This window comes from Triturus cristatus, chromosome 4_1, assembly GCF_964204655.1.
Source record: "Triturus cristatus chromosome 4_1, aTriCri1.1, whole genome shotgun sequence".
Lineage (NCBI taxonomy): Eukaryota > Metazoa > Chordata > Amphibia > Caudata > Salamandridae > Triturus > Triturus cristatus.
In genome coordinates, this window is record NC_140585.1 from 422,743,405 (window position 1) to 422,765,433 (window position 22,029).

At 38.5% G+C, this 22,029-nt stretch overlaps 2 protein-coding genes across 2 annotated transcripts in view; both read right to left on the reverse strand.

The window, feature by feature from the left end:
* Positions 1-22,029, reverse strand: part of LOC146855060 (dihydrofolate reductase-like) — a 198,543-nt gene that overhangs the window by 20,450 nt on the left and 156,064 nt on the right. The gene's annotated exons all lie outside the window — the stretch shown is intronic.
* On the reverse strand, positions 27-16,386 carry LOC146855061 (uncharacterized). The gene is made up of 3 exons (XM_085650311.1): positions 15,217-16,386; positions 7,164-10,837; positions 27-55 (listed from the first exon to the last, which is right to left on the reverse strand). The coding sequence occupies exons 2-3, from the start codon at positions 10,792-10,794 to the stop codon at positions 27-29; spliced, it is 3,660 nt and encodes a 1,219-aa protein (XP_085506437.1). The 5' UTR covers positions 10,795-10,837; positions 15,217-16,386.

The following is a 22,029-nucleotide window of genomic DNA, read 5'->3' on the forward strand; positions in this document are numbered from 1 at the left end:
CTGTTGAGATACAAATACATTATAGCTTAGAAAATAAGCATCTCCCTGTTGATTGCTGCCAACGTGCACACATTGACTCAGAGAGTTATTGTGTTCTCTAGATAGGGGAAACAGCCTTTACAACACGGCAATTATCATGCAGTGCCATTTCCACGCAGCTTTTACCATATAGGTACTTACCACTTTGGGTCTTTTACAAGGCATTTATTTTTTTGGTCTTTCTTTTACCATTCATACCATTACTACACATGGTAAGTCTGTTTAGGGTGGGTGTGTGTGTGTGTGTGTTTGTGTGTGTGTGCGCGTGTGCATGTGTGTGCGCATGTGCGTGTGTGTGTATATATATATATATTCACTGAAAAAACCATAGGTTTCACACACGTTATAGTTAGGAATTAGCATTTAAAAAACCTTAGAAATTCAGTGAAAAAACCATAGGTTTCACACATGTTATAGTTAGCTGGACATTTTACTCGTAAAAAACCAATGAAATTGCCCCGTTATAGTTAGTTCAGCTAACTATAACTCGCGCGCCCGCAATGCACTGCTGATGACGTCACATATTACATCACTCATGACATGGTCAGTGACATCACTCATGACATCACTGATGACATCTCAAATGACATCACTGATGACATCACTGATGACATCATCCTTGTGATAGAGTGGCAGACCTCCTCTCACCTTAATATAAGCTTTGATACACACATTCAAAAATAGAGACTAAAAATTTCAAAACAATGGACATACCAATACCAGTTACAACAACCTCTTCAGTAATTCTAAGATCCACATACACATCCACTCATTCACCAACAGTCCTATACAGTCACTCATACATGTACTCACTCATCATATGTACTCATACATCTATACATCCTGTTACACAATGCCACTCATCCATAGAGTTACTCACACACATAGTCACTCATGCTAATAAAGAATCAAACATACATTTACTTGCATATACAGTTATACACACACCACCACACTTACTTCTACGGAAACTTACACATACTTAGTCTTTTAAACAATCACTTATAGAAACACATACTTATTCATACAGGAACTCTTTCAATCTCTCACTTTCACATATACTCACATATATACACCAATAGTCACATATACTAGTTTAAAACGTATGTAGTTACTCCTGAAGACACTATTGAGACAGTCATTCACTCACTAACACACCCATACACACACTCATCCACCCATACAGTCCTGCACACATGCTGTGTTCAACACATACAAACAGTGAGTCACTCATTCATGCACCGATGCACTACGTAATACCCCCCACCGAACCATGCAGACACTCAGACTGATACTCAAAAAAACAACTAATAACCTAAATAGGCACCCATGTAGCTACTCACCAACCCATGCAGCCACTTATACACAAAGTGAGAGACTGATACAGATATTTACATATTTAAACATTATTCACTAAGCCATGTATTCACTATGATACACTTAATCAGTCAGTTACACAATCAATTTTTCAAAAACAAATCATCCATTTAGACACTTATATACCCATTTATTCTTCCATCGACCATGAGATATACATATATAAAACATATTTAATTTTCAGAATAACACACATTCACTAGATGATGTCATCAGTGATGTCATCAGTGATGTCATTTGAGATGTCATCAGTGATGTCATGAGTGATGTCACTGACCATGTCATGAGTGATGTAATATGTGACGTCATCAGCAGTGCATTGCGGGCGCGCGAGTTATAGTTAGCTGAACTAACTATAACGGGGCAATTTCATTGGTTTTTTACGAGTAAAATGTCCAGCTAACTATAACATGTGTGAAACCTATGGTTTTTTCACTGAATTTCTAAGGTTTTTTAAATGCTAATTCCTAACTATAACGTGTGTGAAACCTATGGTTTTTTCAGTGAATTTCTAAGGTTTTTTAAATGCTAATTCCTAACTATAACGTGTGTGAAACCCATGGTTTTTTCATTGAATTTGCAAGGTTTTTTAAATGCTAATTCCTAACTATAACGTGTGTGAAACCCATGGTTTTTTCAGTGAATTTGCAAGGTTTTTTAAATGCTATTTTTTTTTTATATTCTTCATTTTTTTCAAACATATTTTTATTTTAATTTTCTTATCTTTTATAAAGACTATGCTTTAATTTTTAAAATCCTTAAATATTTTTTTTATATATATTTTTTAAAATAAACATGTAAAATTTATTTCCAGATTTTTTTTTTTTTTTTTTTATAGTACGCGTACCGTAAGCTCACGGTAAGCGTACGGTTTACGCAACGTCCGTAATCTATCTACGCTGCTTGCGTATAGTTACGCACTTTGCGTAGCCGCGCGTACTGCGCGTGGGACGCGTGCGCGCTTACGCAACACGCGCACGTTACGCGGAAGTGCCGGGAAATGACTGTTATGCGCATGTGCGCAAGCGCGTGTCTTTTTTACGCGCACGCGTACTTTTTGCCGTAAGCGCACCGTAAGCGTACCGTAAGCGTACGGTAGGTCATGTGATCATGAAACACAACTTTTGATTGGTTGAAACTACTTTCAGTTCTAGAACTCTCCTACACCACACCCATTCCCCTCATTTCTGCTTGTGATCCCTTGGGAGAAGGAGCTGGTTTGTCTTTGGGATACGATGGCAGAACAGCAGAGCTCTTCTGAGAGTGAGGCTAGCACCAGCAGCACTGTCTTGAGGCAGAGAGCGAGGAAAGTAAAACCTTCTTATGTTTGGGATTATTTTACTTTTCCAGAAGGCCAGCAAAAGGTGAATGCACCCTTAGTTACTTGCAAGCTGTGTCAGCGTGTACTTTCTAGAGGTAATCCTGACAGGAAGTATTCCTTTGGGAATCACACCATGATGAGGCACCTCAAGGATGTACACAAAAGGACACATGCTCAACTTTTTGGAGGTAACTCTTCAGAAAGACGAGCCAGTACATCCACAGCAGCTCAGCCTGGACCATCACCTGCAGAGCTTACTCCTTCTTCTGCAGCTCAGGTGAGCCCTTCATCTGTGGGGGGAGAATCTCCTTTTGCTGGCCCTCTGGAAATGAACCCTCGATTTCGGAAGGTTGATATTCATTGCACATTTTGTAAAGCTCTAATTTGTTATAGGGAGACCAGTGTTTCCCTAGTGAATAACAAAATAGATCAGCACATTTGTAGCTTTGAATGATTTTCCCATGGTTCCTTTCCTCTGTCCCTGCATGAACACAACGGTTCTTTTAAGAGCCAACCTTATCTTTCATCTTTTTTTTACATTTTTTTTAAAAAACTTTTTTTTTTTACCGTACGCGTACGGTAAGCGTACCTTTTTTTTTATTTTTTAAAAAAAACACTAAAAATCATTTTTCACATTACAAGGTCCTTGAAAGACTACAATTATTACTATTGACTTACCATACTCACTGAAAAAAATATTTATTCATTTGTTTTTTTTAAAAATAGTTTTTAAAATGGTTGTAGTTTACGAAAATTTTCTATATCGATCTGAAAAAAAAGAAAAAAGTATTAATATTTTTAAAACATTTTATAATACAGTACACATATTTACATTTTTTCCCAAAAAATATTTTTGCCTTATTTTTGCTGTTTTCAGAATATATTGCATTTCACTATAAATTGTGAAAGCAATTGCATTCATCATTTTACAGCGGGCAAAAAAAAATAACAATCTCAAAGATTGTATTAAAAAAGCCCAGAATCTCTTCTCACTTAAACTTATCATTACAGAAATGCATATTATTCTTAAAAAATGTCATCTAAAAACAATACTTTTTTCTTTAAAATACCGTCTGATATTTTTGTTTCAGAAGTACATTCACAATAATATATCTCAAATAACTCCAAAATACATCTGATTTTATTTCCTTTAGGCCAAATAGTATTTTTTATTCTTTCCCTGGAATAAATTTCCAAGGGAAAACCATTAAAATTCTAAAGTTTAATCTGTCCAGATCTCACCGATTCTCTGTAACATTTTGGTTCACGATAATTTTTCGAATAATTTATTTAGTCCACAATAGAATTGCTTACTTTTCCACATGGCCAAATAGTAATTTTTGAAATTATTTTTGAAAAAATTTCCAGTGGCAGTCCAATAACATTCCAAAATTTAAAATGTGCAGAAGTTACCGATAATCTCTAAATTATTGGTTTTTCAAAATTGCATTAAAAATTTAAAAAGTCCACATTACAATTGGTTATCTTTCCTTTAGGCCAAATGATAATTTTAAAAATCTTTTTTCTACAAAATTGCAATGGTAATCCTGTAAAATGGTAAAATTATTTTGTCCAGATCTTGCCAAGTCTCTCTAAAATTTAGGTTTCAGGAAGATTAGATAGGAATTTGCTAAATCAAAAGGCAAACGTTGTTTGAAAATCAATTGGGAATCATTACACAGTGTCCATCCTTTTTCACATTTTAGATAAACTGTGTAATGTCCAGAAGTAACAGTAGGTCCATCATGGAAAATTATTGCAACAGTTACAAAAGTTTTTCCTGAAATTGATAATTGCTGTCCTGTAAACTTCTTTATTAAAGTATCCAATTTTGATCCATCAGCTCTACATCGTTGCATCATTAAAATTACATACTGTCCGTATTCCCTTAAAATTAATGTTGATAACATGTCAGAATTACACTCACCACATTTCATGCTATGATTAGCATCTTTAACTAAGTTTGCAAAAGTGACTGTTTTACTCTCTGGCAATGTCAAATAAATAAACCTTTCATTATCAACAATAGAACCACTTATATTATAACAATTATCACAACTATGTTCCCATTTATAAGAGAGACCAAAAAAAATGTCAATGGGAACTCCTTCTTCTTCCACTACCTGAAGAAAATACATCAAAAATTCGTGAGCATCTTGCTGTTCATTTTGAGAAAACTGTGTTCGTCCTGAACATACATCTAAAAGTTTTCTAATATCAGTAGCACTTTCTATTTGAGTTTTATCTTTACTCAGCTTTTGAAAAAGGAGACTGAGCTCTGAACAGAATCTTTTTCCCTGATTTATTATTATCTGCTCTTGCAAACTTTCCAGATAAAAAGCAACATTCAGCACTACATTTGCGTAGCAGTTGACACCAGAGCTATTTTCAAAATGACATCCTACAACCTGTTCTTCATTTTCCTTATTCTTTTTGCTTGCAATTACATCACTCCTCTTTTTTTTCCTCTTCTCTACATCTTCATTACAGATATTCTCATTTCTCCTTTTACGAGAAACTACACGTTTCTCCAACACAGGATACTGACCTAAATGAGGAGCATAGCTTCTTCTTAATCTATTATACTCCTTTACACAGTTTGTATCAGCACTAACTTTTGAGTCATCGAAGTCTATCATGAATAAACCTGATAATGTTTTGACTCGTGACAAAGCAACATATGCCATACCTTCTTTGAACACACTAGATCCAATGTTCACAAATGCACAATCTACAGTCAATCCTTGAGACTTGTGAATAGTTACAGCATATGCTAGAGAAAACGGAAACTGCTTCCTACGTACATATAAGTCTTTCACAAGCATGAAACGAACTGAACAACGACAAATGTCTTTAACTTCCTCTATCTGATCAAATTTTATTTTTAACCATTCAATTCCATCTTTTTTCTGATAATTAATAAAACCCACAACTCTTCCCATCGCTCCATTTACTAAGCCTTTTTCAACATCCAAATTTCTCCTTAAAAACACTCTACAGTTCATGCAAACATATAGATTTTTTTCTAATCCTGCTGTTTTGGAGATGTTCTTCTCTAGTGAGTCCAATTTATTTTTCAGTTTGCCTGTTACTGTGACAGTAATTCTTCCATCCTCAATTTTGTCCACTGCTTCCAATTTCATGATCTCTTCCTTTTCCAATTTCAAAAGCTCCTCATTGAATATTGAGCATTCACGTAGAGTTGGCATTAAGCAGATGACACTTTTGTTTTCTGCAATGTTCTTGTATATCTTCTCTGCAACTATTTCTTCCTTTGGAAATAAATTATGTAGCAGCCGAGTCTGTAATGCTTTTTTGCCAGCTTCTGTGAGTAGTCCAATCCTGATATCTTTCAGAATACTTCCATATTCTTCATCGTTTGCTTGCCTCATATTAGTTGTAAGTTCCTTGTACTCAAAGAAGGACCAAATATTTGTATTACCGATGCTTCCCAATGACTTCTTCGTGTCTTCATGTGTCACAGTATTAAACACTGGTTGTCCTTTAACCGGAGTAAGTTGCAAAAGATCCCCAAAAACGATGACGTGTTTTCCACCAAATAACACGTCATAGTCTGTCTTCAAAATTTGCTGCATTCTTAAATGCACAAAGGCAAGCATTAAGTTTGATACCATGCTCACCTCATCAATAATGAGAACTTGCATCTTCTTCAATACTCTTGAAACTTCCAAGCATGCTTCTCCAGTTAGCTTGTTGAATTGTATTTTGTTCTCATGCTCCACTGGTAACATTAGCAAACGATGTAAGGTGATTCCTTTTATGTTATATGCTGCTAACCCAGTTGGAGCAGTAACCACACAAGACAAAGTAGAATCTGTTTTTTGCTTTAGGTAGCTTCTGATGACTTTAATTAGGAAACTTTTTCCAGTGCCAGCTTGTCCGCTTACATACATCCTGATTGGATGAAATGATGTGCATGAGCACTCTTTTTTTTCATGTAGAAATCCGTGTTCAATTTTGTTTTTGATCTCTTCATAAATTTGTTGCTGCTCTTGATTCAGTTGTCTTTCCAAATTTTCTAAGTCTATAAATTCTTCTTGAGCTTGATTCATAGCCGTTTCCACTTCATTCATGGCTATTGATGCTTCATTTTCAACGATTGGTTGTCCTAGGGGATCTTGACTGTATGTTCCTGAACTTTGGCTGTCCTGAGAACTGTCTCTAGCAATTTCTGCTGCAATTGTAGTTTCCTGTTCAATTTCTTCATTTAACATTTGCAGATAAGTTGAGAATGTACTGCATTGTATGCTGTCTTTGCAAGCATTAAAAGAATCTTCATAGCTCTGGAATTCTCCCAGTAGTTCATCCTCTGAACGCCATGGTTTAAACAACTGTAAAAGAGCCAAGTAGTAAAATTCTTTCTTGCCGGTAGTGTCGCAACTCAGCTTCCGGTGATTTATCAAACTTCCTTTGGTTTGCTTCACCAAACATCCTTCTTCACCAACGACTTTATATTTTCCATTATTGATGTCTTCTGCAGCTTTCCGTGAATAAATGTAGTTCTGCAGCACTTCATAGAGACACATGTTCTCCAGATGATGACTTCTCTTGGGATAATATGTGTCCAACATGTTTGTTTTCAATATATCTGTACTTTCAGGTTCGAACTGTGCCAAATATTCAATTTCTCCAACAGATTTCAGTACCCGATTTCTCATTGCTGCAAGGCCTAAACTTGCCCAAATTATTCTTCTTGACTTCGAGTAGAGACTTGCAGAAGATAATCTATCTGAACATTCGTAGGATCCAATTTCTCGATGCGATAACATCTTCAAACTGAAACTGTACAGCTTCTTACTGACAGTCTTCTCGTGAGAAATCTCTTCCCACATTTCCTTCAATTCTGTTTTTTCTGATTTCGTAATGTAAGACGTTACATATCGAGCAACAGCAATGGAATTGTCAGCAACATACTGTATATCCATGTTAGCGTTCCACATGGATAAAATGACTGGGTTGTAGTCATTTATATTTTTTGATTCTTCTTTTCTTTTAAGGTTGTAGGTATTCTTAGGTGATTTTCTTGTGATAGTATGTCTCACAGCTGACATAAAACTGTTGACTCTTCCATTTGTAAGAACAGGTCTAGGAAATCCAAATCGACATTTAGTGTAGTATTTTTCTTTGCTCTTGTATTTCCGTCGACAGTATTTTCCACACCGATGACTTTGGAAACGTAGAACTTGCTCCTTTAACTTGTACTCTTCTGTGCTTTTAGGTATAGCACATGTTGCATATTCTTCAATGTAAGATAACACTGCTTCATCAGTATCTGTTCCAAACTTTGGGGCATCCTTGATCCACAGCAGCATATGAATATGAGGAGCACCTCTTGCCTGGTACTCTTTTCTCCAAAAGAAATCCACTACTTCTCCAAGGGGTGGATTTTTTTTATTGCAGATGAAGGACATCATAGCCTCAAATCTATGATTGAAATATCTGCAAACATTAACCGGATCCAATGAGCACAGTTCTCCTGCTGTCTTGTATTCGATGTTTTCAATGTTTGAATTGGCCTCTCGTAGAAAATCCAGTAAATCATCCCAAGCGTACTCGGCGCAGCTTAGGGTAAGGAACCATGTTGGTGTTCCTAAATTGCGTAACATGCATTTTAGTTCACCATGGCGTCGGTACCAATATTCATTTGTCCCACGCTGACAAGCCATCAGATTGATCAGTTGTGTTTCCAAATGATCATCTCGGTGCTGCACTTTCTCCATAAAATCCTTAGCAGACACATTTTGTAAATGTACTCCACTTTTTAAAATGTGATTTACTGCATAAGACAGTGCAGACAAGTCGCTTTCAAATAAAAGATGGAACAAATAAGGGATACTTTGTCGAAATCTGGGATCTTCAGCATATAGTCTTGTAGTCCGATACTCAGAAGCTGGAATCTGTTCCGGACGTTCATCGTATCGTCCTCCTTTTCCTTTAGGAAACAGCTGGGGAAAACATCGAGCTTCCAAGCTCTCCTCCCATACACTCACGGGATTTCCTTTTGCTTTCTTCATCTGAAAGAGATCAATATTGTCTCCCATAACTTCTTTCGAATGGAGAGGATGTATGCTAAAATGTTCATAAATTTCTTCTTCCTTTGACTTGTCCACTTTTTCAATTTGTCCACTTGGTGTTTCTGTATCTCCTTGTAAATCTTCTTCTTCTTCTTCTTCTACTATATAAATTGATTCATACCATTTGTTATTTTTTTTCAAATACAAATTTGCTCTTTGTACTTTCCGCACATCTACCAGCTCCTGCCAAATCTTCTTATTCTTTGTAGGTACACCATTAACCAGAATAATTAATGGTTCAGTTTCCAAAGTATCCGCATCAATAGTTTCCATATTTTTTTTCAAATCCAAGGGCAAATACACCACTCTACCTTTTAAACCTCTCACTAAATCTGAAGGAGGTAATTTACCAGTTTTGGGCTCCATACGTACTATGGTCTGGAACGGATGAACACATTGAATGAGTATAGACTCATATGTATTTAATTCAGAAAGTTCAGCAGGAATAGCATCCAATTCTAAATTATTATGTACAGCTCTGGTCGGCATTCTATTTTCCTCTAACTTGTTGTAGCAGTATTTACAAATACGCTGATCTTCACCCAATTCAAAACAATTTTCAAGAAATATATATGTTGCAAAATCCATCCACTTATAATTATCTTCATTTTCACTCTTTCTGTAGAGATCAACATTCCTAGTTTGTTTTCTATAATGAGTTCTGCGGCAACAAATACAAGTAACATTTGGTCTTTCATTAGAGACTATTGCAAATTTTGTTATGTGATCATTAAATGTCTTACTTACACAAGGTTCTACATTCTCTTCCACTTCTGCCTCATTTACTGTGTCCTTCTCTGCACTGTTTTGTTCAGGACCAAAGTAACAAAACTGAATTTCATCAACAACCTTCTCTACATCTGATACCGTTCCTCGGAACAGAGCCCTATTCAATTCATTTAACTTTATTGCTGGACTTTTGGCAAAATACAACCGTCTCACAAACTTTCTCATTTCAGTATGATGAACAGCCAGCATCCTAAAATGATGGAAAACACTATTGCACACTTTTCTAGATAGACAAGCAAGAGAATGACCCTGCAAACCAGTATTCTCTCTCACTCTGCATGGATCCAGACTTTGAAGCACCTTAATCTTTTGTTTTACACTTTTTTTACTATATTCTCTTAGAAACTCTCGAAATCTGTCAATAGATTCCTGACGCACAGTGCAAATACTACTACAATTCCAAGTGTACACTGGGGCTTTAGGACGTCTCCCCATTGCCTCATCTGCCATCACTTGTACCTCATCTCTTGGAACCATTATCTCCTTCTCCATTATGCAACCATTTTTTACTTCGTATGAACGACCTCTGGTGTCAACTGCATGCAGCAAACTATTACTTTGAAAATAGCTCTCTTCATTAAAAAAAGGTTCACTACTTGAGCTATGCATCCACTTTCCTAAAAACACTTTACAAAAATTTGTTCTGTTCACTACTCTTTTGCTTTTGCTTTGTGATTTCAGTACATTAACCATTTTATCTAATGTACGCATCCTATTCAAAATTAATATGAATAGTTTCCTTTTTAATTCTAATGCCTTTGCTGCAATGGCTTCAATTTCTTTTTTTCTCTTATAATATTTAGCCTTTTGCTTATATTTCTTTATATCCTTTATCAAATTGGACATAACTCTTCTCTGAAACATTTTTCTACGTATCTCTTTAAATGCTGTTTTTCTGTTTATGTTAAACTTTTCAATTGCAGAAGGTATATTTGCATTAACTAAATCCTCAATTTTTTGCTGTTCTGTAGGTTTTGTTACATTTTTCCGAGAACAGACATTTTGTACATTTTTGTTTGTTTTCAATATTTTGTTTAGGAATTGTCTTTTTTGCTTACCAGAAGATTTTTTCTTTTTCCCAACATCAGCATCTTCTACTAACTTTGGTCCTCCAGTTGTCCTCAAATATAGTTTTTTTTTTAGCGTTTTTTGAACTCGAGATTTTGTAGGCATCTTAAATTTTGTTCACTGTTCTTCAGCAATACCTGCAAAAAAACTAAAAAAAAAATTCTTTATTGAATTTAAATATATTACTACATTTCTTTTCACAATAGTCACAAAACGAAATTTCTTTGCCAATTTGAATGCACACAAACTCCTCTTTTTTTTTGGGCAAGTGAAAATCTGTATAACAAACTGTCACATTATGAAACCAAGCTGTTTTTTTTTCAGACCACCACCGTGTGTATTCTCTGTGACTGCCTACACTCCAGCAGGGGCAACCAGCCTTAGTGATGCTGAATGTATTTGCATTACAGACTTAAACCTGAAAACCCCACTCGCTTCTAATTACTGTGCATGACTATACATGGCAAGCACATGGGTGTGTGCTAAACCTCTGCTTCTTCCCCCAAAAATTCGCTCCTCTTTTCCATCTACTGCAACTGTGAAATCACCAGAGCAAGACGCAATACATTTCTGCCTATAATTCTTCTATGCACACAGAGTCATGTTTTCACATTAGTGCCAAAACGAAATTTCTTTGCCAATTTGAAAGCACACTTACTGCTCTTTTTTTTTCGGGCCAAGTGAAAATCTCTTTTTACACTTTGAAATCACTTTTACAGACTGACACATTCTGAAACCTTTTTTTTTAAATTTATTTAAATGCACATGTCCAAGCTGTTTTTTTTTCAGACCACCACCGTGTGTATTCTCTGTGACTGCCTACACTCCAGCAGGGGCAACCAGCCTTAGTGATGCTGAATGTATTTGCATTACAGACTTAAACCTGAAAACCCCACTCGCTTCTAATTACTGTGCATGACTATACATGGCAAGCACATGGGTGTGTGCTAAACCTCTGCTTCTTCCCCCAAAAATTCGCTCCTCTTTTCCATCTACTGCAACTGTGAAATCACCAGAGCAAGACGCAATACATTTCTGCCTATAATTCTTCTATGCACACAGAGTCATGTTTTCACATTAGTGCCAAAACGAAATTTCTTTGCCAATTTGAAAGCACACTTACTGCTCTTTTTTTTTCGGGGGCAAGTGTATATCTCTTTTTTCAATTTGAAATCACTTTTACAGACTGACACATTCTGAAACCTTTTTTTTTAATTTATTTAAATGCACATGTCCAAGCAGTTTTTTTTTCAGACCACCACCGTGTGCATTCTCTGTGACTGCCTACACTCCAGCAGGGGCAACCAGCCTTAGTGATGCTGAATGTATTTGCATTACAGACTTAAACCTGAAAACCCCACTCGCTTCTAATTACTGTGCATGACTATACATGGCAAGCACATGGGTGTGTGCTAAACCTCTGCTTCTTCCCCCAAAAATTCGCTCCTCTTTTCCATCTACTGCAACTGTGAAATCACCAGAGCAAGACGCAATACATTTCTGCCTATAATTCTTCTATGCACACAGAGTCATGTTTTCACATTAGTGCCAAAACGAAATTTCTTTGCCAATTTGAAAGCACACTTACTGCTCTTTTTTTTTCGGGGCCAAGTGAAAATCTCTTTTTACACTTTGAAATCACTTTTACAGACTGACACATTCTGAAACCTTTTTTTTTAATTTATTTAAATGCACATGTCCAAGCAGTTTTTTTTTCAGACCACCACCGTGTGCATTCTCTGTGACTGCCTACACTCCAGCAGGGGCAAACAGCCTTAGTGATGCTGAATGTATTTGCATTACAGACTTAAACCTGAAAACCCCACTCGCTTCTAATTACTGTGCATGACTATACATGGCAAGCACATGGGTGTGTGCTAAACCTCTGCTTCTTCCCCCAAAAATTCGCTCCTCTTTTCCATCTACTGCAACTGTGAAATCACCAGAGCAAGACGCAATACATTTCTGCCTATAATTCTTCTATGCACACAGAGTCATGTTTTCACATTAGTCCCAAAACGAAATTTCTTTGCCAATTTGAAAGCACACTTACTGCTCTTTTTTTTTCGGGGGCAAGTGTATATCTCTTTTTTCAATTTGAAATCACTTTTACAGACTGACACATTCTGAAACCTTTTTTTTTAAATTTATTTAAATGCACATGTCCAAGCTGTTTTTTTTTCAGACCACCACCGTGTGTATTCTCTGTGACTGCCTACACTCCAGCAGGGGCAACCAGCCTTAGTGATGCTGAATGTATTTGCATTACAGACTTAAACCTGAAAACCCCACTCGCTTCTAATTACTGTGCATGACTATACATGGCAAGCACATGGGTGTGTGCTAAACCTCTGCTTCTTCCCCCCAAAATTCGCTCCTCTTTTCCATCTACTGCAACTGTGAAATCACCAGAGCAAGACGCAATACATTTCTGCCTATAATTCTTCTATGCACACAGAGTCATGTTTTCACATTAGTGCCAAAACGAAATTTCTTTGCCAATTTGAAAGCACACTTACTGCTCTTTTTTTTTCGGGCCAAGTGAAAATCTCTTTTTACACTTTGAAATCACTTTTACAGACTGACACATTCTGAAACCTTTTTTTTAAATTTATTTAAATGCACATGTCCAAGCTGTTTTTTTTTCAGACCACCACCGTGTGTATTCTCTGTGACTGCCTACACTCCAGCAGGGGCAACCAGCCTTAGTGATGCTGAATGTATTTGCATTACAGACTTAAACCTGAAAACCCCACTCGCTTCTAATTACTGTGCATGACTATACATGGCAAGCACATGGGTGTGTGCTAAACCTCTGCTTCTTCCCCCAAAAATTCGCTCCTCTTTTCCATCTACTGCAACTGTGAAATCACCAGAGCAAGACGCAATACATTTCTGCCTATAATTCTTCTATGCACACAGAGTCATGTTTTCACATTAGTGCCAAAACGAAATTTCTTTGCCAATTTGAAAGCACACTTACTGCTCTTTTTTTTTCGGGCCAAGTGAAAATCTCTTTTTACACTTTGAAATCACTTTTACAGACTGACACATTCTGAAACCTTTTTTTTAAATTTATTTAAATGCACATGTCCAAGCTGTTTTTTTTTCAGACCACCACCGTGTGTATTCTCTGTGACTGCCTACACTCCAGCAGGGGCAACCAGCCTTAGTGATGCTGAATGTATTTGCATTACAGACTTAAACCTGAAAACCCCACTCGCTTCTAATTACTGTGCATGACTATACATGGCAAGCACATGGGTGTGTGCTAAACCTCTGCTTCTTCCCCCAAAAATTCGCTCCACTTTTCCATCTACTGCAACTGTGAAATCACCAGAGCAAGACGCAATACATTTCTGCCTATAATTCTTCTATGCACACAGAGTCATGTTTTCACATTAGTGCCAAAACGAAATTTCTTTGCCAATTTGAAAGCACACTTACTGCTCTTTTTTTTTCGGGCCAAGTGAAAATCTCTTTTTACACTTTGAAATCACTTTTACAGACTGACACATTCTGAAACCTTTTTTTTTAAATTTATTTAAATGCACATGTCCAAGCTGTTTTTTTTTCAGACCACCACCGTGTGTATTCTCTGTGACTGCCTACACTCCAGCAGGGGCAACCAGCCTTAGTGATGCTGAATGTATTTGCATTACAGACTTAAACCTGAAAACCCCACTCGCTTCTAATTACTGTGCATGACTATACATGGCAAGCACATGGGTGTGTGCTAAACCTCTGCTTCTTCCCCCAAAAATTCGCTCCTCTTTTCCATCTACTGCAACTGTGAAATCACCAGAGCAAGACGCAATACATTTCTGCCTATAATTCTTCTATGTACACAGAGTCATGTTTTCACATTAGTGCCAAAACGAAATTTCTTTGCCAATTTGAAAGCACACTTACTGCTCTTTTTTTTTCGGGCCAAGTGAAAATCTCTTTTTACACTTTGAAATCACTTTTACAGACTGACACATTCTGAAACCTTTTTTTTTAAATTTATTTAAATGCACATGTCCAAGCTGTTTTTTTTTCAGACCACCACCGTGTGCATTCTCTGTGACTGCCTACATTCCAGCAGGGGCAACCAGCCTTAGTGATGCTGAATGTATTTGCATTACAGACTTAAACCTGAAAACCCCACTCGCTTCTAATTACTGTGCATGACTATACATGGCAAGCACATGGGTGTGTGCTAAACCTCTGCTTCTTCCCCCAAAAATTCGCTCCTCTTTTCCATCTACTGCAACTATGAAATCACCAGAGCAAGACGCAATACATTTCTGCCTATAATTCTTCTATGCACACACAGTCATGTTTTCACATTAGTGCCAAAACGAAATTTCTTTGCCAATTTGAAAGCACACTTACTGCTCTTTTTTTTTCGGGCCAAGTGAAAATCTCTTTTACAGACTGACACATTATGAATCCACCATGTGTAACTACAACAAAAACAATTCCCATTTCTATTATTCATTTCTTAAGTTACCACATACATCCCCTCTCAAACTGTAAACTCACCTTTAAAATTAGTTAGTTGTGAAAGAAATGTGTCACTCAAACAGCAGATTATCAGAGCCAGGATCTCTGTTCTGTACACCTCTCTCCTCTCAGCAGAACCAGATAATGGCAAACTTTCCCTCTATTTTTCCACACATATACATGTAAGTTTCAAATCTCAGTGCTTCCCCCTTTTTTTCAAATGTAATGACACATTTCTATTGGTTGAAAACCAACCCTTTTCCAAAAGTACCCTGCCCCCAACTTGACTTCTGCCTAGTACCCTTCCCCCAACTTGACTTCTGCCTGCTACCATAGCAACAGCTCATGGAACACTGCTGTGTGCAGTTAGGTCAGAAGTTCGACACACAATGTTTCAATTCCACAGAGCAAGAGTGCTTGACTTTTCAAACCTAACTGCAAATCCATAGTACTGTTCTTTGGTTACACATTTTTTTGTACCAATACAAAACATGCTTCTATTAATTTTCACATACAGCCTAGTTTTTTTTCTAGAATGGTATGAAACAGCCAATCAGTTCTTTTTGTTTTGTAAAAAATATGTATGCCTCCATTTCCAAACTGTCTTTCTTTTCATATTGCCATTCTACTGAAAGACACCTCCTGAGTGCATCCAGTTCTCCTTTGAAGATGTTCACAGTGTGGATTGTAGGGCACAGCTATGTCTTCTGGAGTGAAAAGTTTGCAGAGAAAACAGATATGGTGAGAGACCTTGCTTTGCCAAATGTAGACATTAAATGGATTGGTCAGAGAGGGTTAAAGTGGCACCAATTGATGCCATTGGTGAAATCCTTCATGCAAATCCAACACCCTGACCTCATAATAGTGCACTGTGGTGGCAATGACCTAGGCACTTTGACTGGGGTAGGTCTGGAAATGCTTATGAAGGACACCTTTGCACAACTGTTTACACTTTTCCCTAAAACTGCCTTTGTGTTTTCCAACATATGCCAAAGGCAAAAATGGAACTGGTCCAATCATTTCTGTCCACAGATTGACAAAGCAAGAAAGCACGTCAACAAATCTGTTTCTGCTTTCCTCCGTGACTATGGTATGGGTGCCATTTACCACAACAACTTGCGTTACGACATGCAAGACATTTATAGAGGAGATGGTGTGCACTTCAATGATGAAGGGAACAGAGTCTTCCTCTTGAACCTTAGACTCTGCATCGGTACTTACTTGTAGGTACCACTAAAAAAATGACTCCATAAACACAACAGCTCTTTTTAGAGCTCCCTAATTTCTAAACTCTTAAATCTGATTTTCATTTATTTATTTTTATTTTTTTTACCGTACGCTTACCGTGAGCTTACCGTACGCGTACCCCGTGATTTTTTTTAAAATCAATAAATGTTTTTTTTGTACTTTTCTGTCCTTCTTTGACCCCCTTACAATTGTTAGGGGGTCTGTAACTCTCCTCATTGCCCCCTTTCCTTGTTTTCACTCTTTTTTTTCAGAGTGAAATACACAAAATGGCGGCCGCCGCTTCCTGGTTTCGGCCGATTCGAATGTTTACTAAGATCTAAGAGCCAATCAGAATCGCGCTCGCGCACGCCACCGTACGCTTACCGTAAGCGTACGGTAAGCGTACCGTAAGCTGGCTCAGATATATATATTGATTTAAAGGCTATTTTCTCAAAATCAACTGAACTGATTTACACCAAACCTACAAAAGGCACTTCCTTGACCTACGGACTACCTCTCTGCCAAATTTCTAGTAATTCTGTTCAGCCGTTCGGGCTGTAGCCCTGTCTAAAGGTCCTATGGAAAAATGCATGGGAAAAACGCGTTTTGGGACCCCCCTTTTATCTCAGCCCCCGCTTGACGGATCCCCCCGAGACTTTCAGGGTAGGAGCGGAGCGTAGCGCCCCACCTATTTTGAGAAATTCGCGAGGATTCGTCGACCGGCGCCAAAGTTATTCAAAATAGAATGTTGAGGTTTTCCTATGGAAACGTGGTCCTAACTATAACTACCTACTGGCGACCGCCAGTAGGTAATTTATATATATATATATACATATGGTAGTAATAGAATTTTGTCGGACTACCAATCCCAGTATGCATTGTGTGTTATGACTACTCACCTGAGGATAATGAAGAGAGATCTCTGGGTATTTATTGGCTGTCCTGAGTGATGAGTTGTTACAGTGCCGCTTGCCCATGACCAAGGATGAAATTCGATCCGAATTGCGTTGGACAAACATTATAAAGTGATGGAACACGCTAACTTTGCGCTGCCGCACAGTAATGGTTTTATCCGATGAGGGGTGTGCTTTGTTTTGGGACAAAAGTGAAACAGTGTATATCACGGCAGGTCCAGCCGTGGAAGCGCACCACCGCCGATATAAAATGGCAGGTCCGGGGGCTTTGCAACATTAAAGCCTGGCGGAACATCGGGTTGCGGTATTGGCATGCCAAGGTAGCTTTGGAAATGTCAATCTTATCATGGATCAAGTAATTGTTATGAATTTGAGTGGCACTGGAAGTAGTAATATAATTTTGTCGGACTACAAATCCCAGTATGCATTGTGTGTTATGACTACTCACCTGAGGATAATAAAGAAAGATCTCTGGGTATTTATTGGCTGTACTGAGTGATGAGTTGTTACACGGCTGCTTGCCCGTGACCAAGGATGAAAGGAGATCCGAAATGCGTTGGGCAAACATTATAAAGTGATGGAACACTCTAACTTTGGCCTGCCGCACATCAATGTTTTTATCTGATGGGGAGTGTGCTTTGTTTTGTGACACAAGTGTATATCACGGCAGGTCCAGCCATGGAAGTGCACCACCGCTGATATAAAATGGCGGGTCCGGGGGCTTGGCAACACTGAAGCCTGGTGGAATATCTGGTTGCGGTATTGGCATGCCAAGGTAATGTTGGAACTATCAATCTTATCATGGATCAAGTAATTGTTATGAATTTGAGCGGCACTGGAATTATTAATATAATTTTGTCAGACTACCAATCCCAGTATGCATTGTGTGTGGTGAATACTCACCTGAGGATAATAAAGAAATATCTCTGGGGTTTTATTGGCTGTCCTGAGTTGTCACAGTGCCGCTTGCCCATGAACAAGGATGAAAGGAGATCTGAAACGCGTTGGGAAAACATTATGAAGTGATGGAACACGCTAACTTTGGCCTGCCGCACAGTATTGTTTTTATCCCATGAGGAGTGTGCTATGTTTTGGGACAAAAGTGGAACAGTGTATATCACGGCAGGTCCAGCCGTGGAAGCGCACCACCGCCGATATAAAATGGTGGGTCCGGGGGCTTGGCAACATTGAAGCCTGGTGGAACATCGGGTTGCGGTATTGGCATGGCAAGGTAACGTTGGAACTATCAATCTTATTATATATATATATATATATATATATATATATATATATATATATATATATATATATATATATATATATATATAACCTGTGTGCGACTTCTGTTTCCTGCGCCCTGAACAGCGCGAGAAATGCTTTCTGATATATATATAGTATATTGTATATTAACCCACACACTGAACCTGTTTCTTGTTGCATGATTAAGGCAGTTGATGCCGAAACGCGTAGCAATGGAGTGAGAGCATTAAACTTGTGAATTCAGTGAAGTCGTTGGTGTCGGTGTCATTTCTTTTGGCGAAGATCGGAGTTGGTGGTTGATATATATATATATATATATAAAATACCTACTAGGGCTCGGCAGTAGGTAGTTATAGCCAGGACCATGTTTCCATAGGAAAAGAGTTTTTGTACTTGCCTATATCTATATACCATCCAAAACAGTGGGGTTGCCCTGTGTCCCTTAGAACCTGGGTATCTAATTGTGCAAACTACAATGCGTTCTGTCAGGTGTTGCAATTTATTTGCATTAAAGATCGGTGTTGAATTGTCACATCTTTATAAGAAGATCAATGTATGTTCTTCAAAAAACTGGCAGAGTGTGGGCCTATAATTCCATAATTCAACACCCCCAAAGCACATCACCTAAGTAAACGACACACAACACAAATTATTACTGTTTAGTACATTCAAAATCAAACCTAGTTAGACACCACACCTGTACTTTTCCTCATACCATTAGGTAGTCTTGCTGCTGGATTTTTGTCTGATACTCTTTTTTATGCAAAGTTGATTCCTATAGACCTTTGAAGTGGCTTCTTTTATTAACTTTTATGATCAATGCCCTACAGATCATTATTCTAAAAGTTCCCACTGCAGCTTTAGGGAACTCAGCTAAATTTCCAGAACTATTTTTCAAGAGGAGTTTGCCTATCTACTCACCACTCTCTTCCAGCAGAACTCTTTATGGGTTCTAATTTAGATTAGGTCCTTTAGTCGGCTTATTTGGTTTCTTTATGGAACATATCTTGATTGCTAATTCCTAACCTTCTCTTTATATTTTTGTATTTTTCTTAATTGAATAAAGACACTTGAAATCGTAACCATACAGATAAATAAAGCCTTTAAAAATAAGCCTAACCTCTCATCATTGACTCAACAAAATCCAAAAATGTCCATGATATTTGATGAATTTAACCTTTGGGTGGCCCTAATTCTTGACATTGTGGAAAAGACCCTCTAACCTCCCCAGAGCCTGGAAGATTCTCCATGGTGCTATTTGTAAGTGGGTGTATTTTAAAGTCTGAACCATTGAGGAGAGTCCCTTTGGGATCCAGCATTTTCTGGTAGCAGATTGATGGTGATATACGCAGAATAGAGCCTCAAAAAATATATACCAAAAATATATTTTAATAGTCCCAATTCCTGTTTCCAGTGCTCAAATCCAGATGGAGTGACGGGATGTTACTGTCTTGACAACTACAGTTTTGAGTTGTGAGTATCAATAGGGAGAATGATGTTGCAATTGGGGTTGTGAGAGTGGAGTGAATGTGTTATATGTGGACAAATTGATATTTACAGGAACAGTATTGAAGGTCATCATAGTGCAGAAGTTGATTTCACGCTTGAAGAGTCAAAAGATCATGTAATATTAATCTATTAAAAAATATATTTTTTTTTATTGATTTTTGTTTGCAATACAAACACTAGCCAGTACATGCTTAGCATTTTGAATTTACCATTTGTTGTACAGTACATAATCTTCAATCTACTGTCCCTGGACGAAGTTTTGCCACACCAGTTCCACCATTGGGTTTGACCTTCCCTCGCAGCCTCTCCCATCTATTTTTATATGCCATTATCCCTTGAGCATGCACGTCCCCCTTCCCCAAATCATGAACTTTTGCACATGTGCATTTCCTATGCATCTCTCAGGGGTCTCTTCTTGCTCTCCCTGACTTTGGGCCACATTCCTCCCAGCTGTGGTCTCATGGTGGGTGCGTTAACAAGTACGCTTTCAAGGGGTCCCATATATCTTTAGGTCTAGAGGTCACAGGGAAGCGTTCTGCATAAGTCGTGGTTTTCTCCTGCCACAATATTAAATCTTGTAACCAGGTCTTGAATTTAGGAGCTCTGCCTCTTCCCCATCTACTGGCAACCCTTCTTTTTGCCTATAAGAGTCCTAGTGCTATGAATTTCCTATATGCCGTCTCAATGTCTGCCGTATAGCCTAGCAATGCTATGACCGGCGATGCTGGAATGGGGGCTCCTATCATTTCTCATAACGCCCTCATAACTTGCTGCCAGTAGGTCTTTACAGTATCGCAGTCCCAGGCTAGGTGTAGGAAATCTGCCTCTGTCTGTCTGCATCTATCACAGATTCTGTGTTCCCTTATGTGGAATCTATGCAGTCTAACCGGAGTATAATATATGCGGTGCAGAAATTTGTAGTGTATAATGTGCAGGCGGCTATTAGCTGATATGTTCACTGTCTGGTCCCAGCAATATCTCCTTTGATGATCTGCGAGAGATTTGTACAGGTCTGCCTCCCATCTCCGGTCAAGGAGAACTATGTGTGGTGATTAGGCCTGGGCTAAAATTCCGTTCCGCTCGCGGAAATTGCGATAATTTGACATTTTGGCGTTCCGCGGAGAGCGCGAATATGTCAAAATTTCCGCAATCCGCATTTTACCGGAAATGTTTTGCTTGCTCGCACTGTAAAATAATACGTTCTCACGTGCGCGCGATCGCCTTACCTGAATCCCCGCGTTCGCCGACAAGTTTTCCCGGTCCGGTCGCGTTCTCCACGAGATGTTGGATTGTTGGTAGCCATTTGCGCTGTCTCGCGACGTCATTCGTCGCGCAATCACGTCTTTCTTCTCGCGATCATGCACCGCGAGACAAGTGAAAACAAGATGGCTGCGCCCGCGAGCAACCGCATGGGTAAGTTGGCGAGCCGCGACCACGCAGAAAATACCGCGAACGGGCGGGAAAAGAATTTCGGCATCTTCGTGATATTTCCGCGTGTTTGCGGAGATTTTTAACATTTTTACGATAATTTGCGAAAGTGAATTTCGCAAATTCTGCCCACCCCTAGTGGTGATACAGAAGAGATACCCCTTGTGCCGGGGGTGCTCTACAATATGGCATGCAGCGGTGCAAGTGTGGGTGGTTCGTGGTTGGGAATGTGGGCGTGATATGTTTGACACTCTGGTGAAGCCTCACATATAAGAAGCGTTCCAGTGGGATGGGTTGGTCCCCTTGGAATAATTGCTCCCTGTTTTTTAAGGTCCCATTAGCATACAAATCACCCCAGGTGTGTATGTTGACCCTCTGCAACATTCTGCGGCATCCCAGCTCTTGTGTCACCTTGAGGTCTGCTATTGCGAGAGTTGTAGCCTGGATGAGCAGAGAATGGGCAACTCTATTCTACGTGCGATTCCCCTCCAGGCCGCCACAGTACAGCCCACTC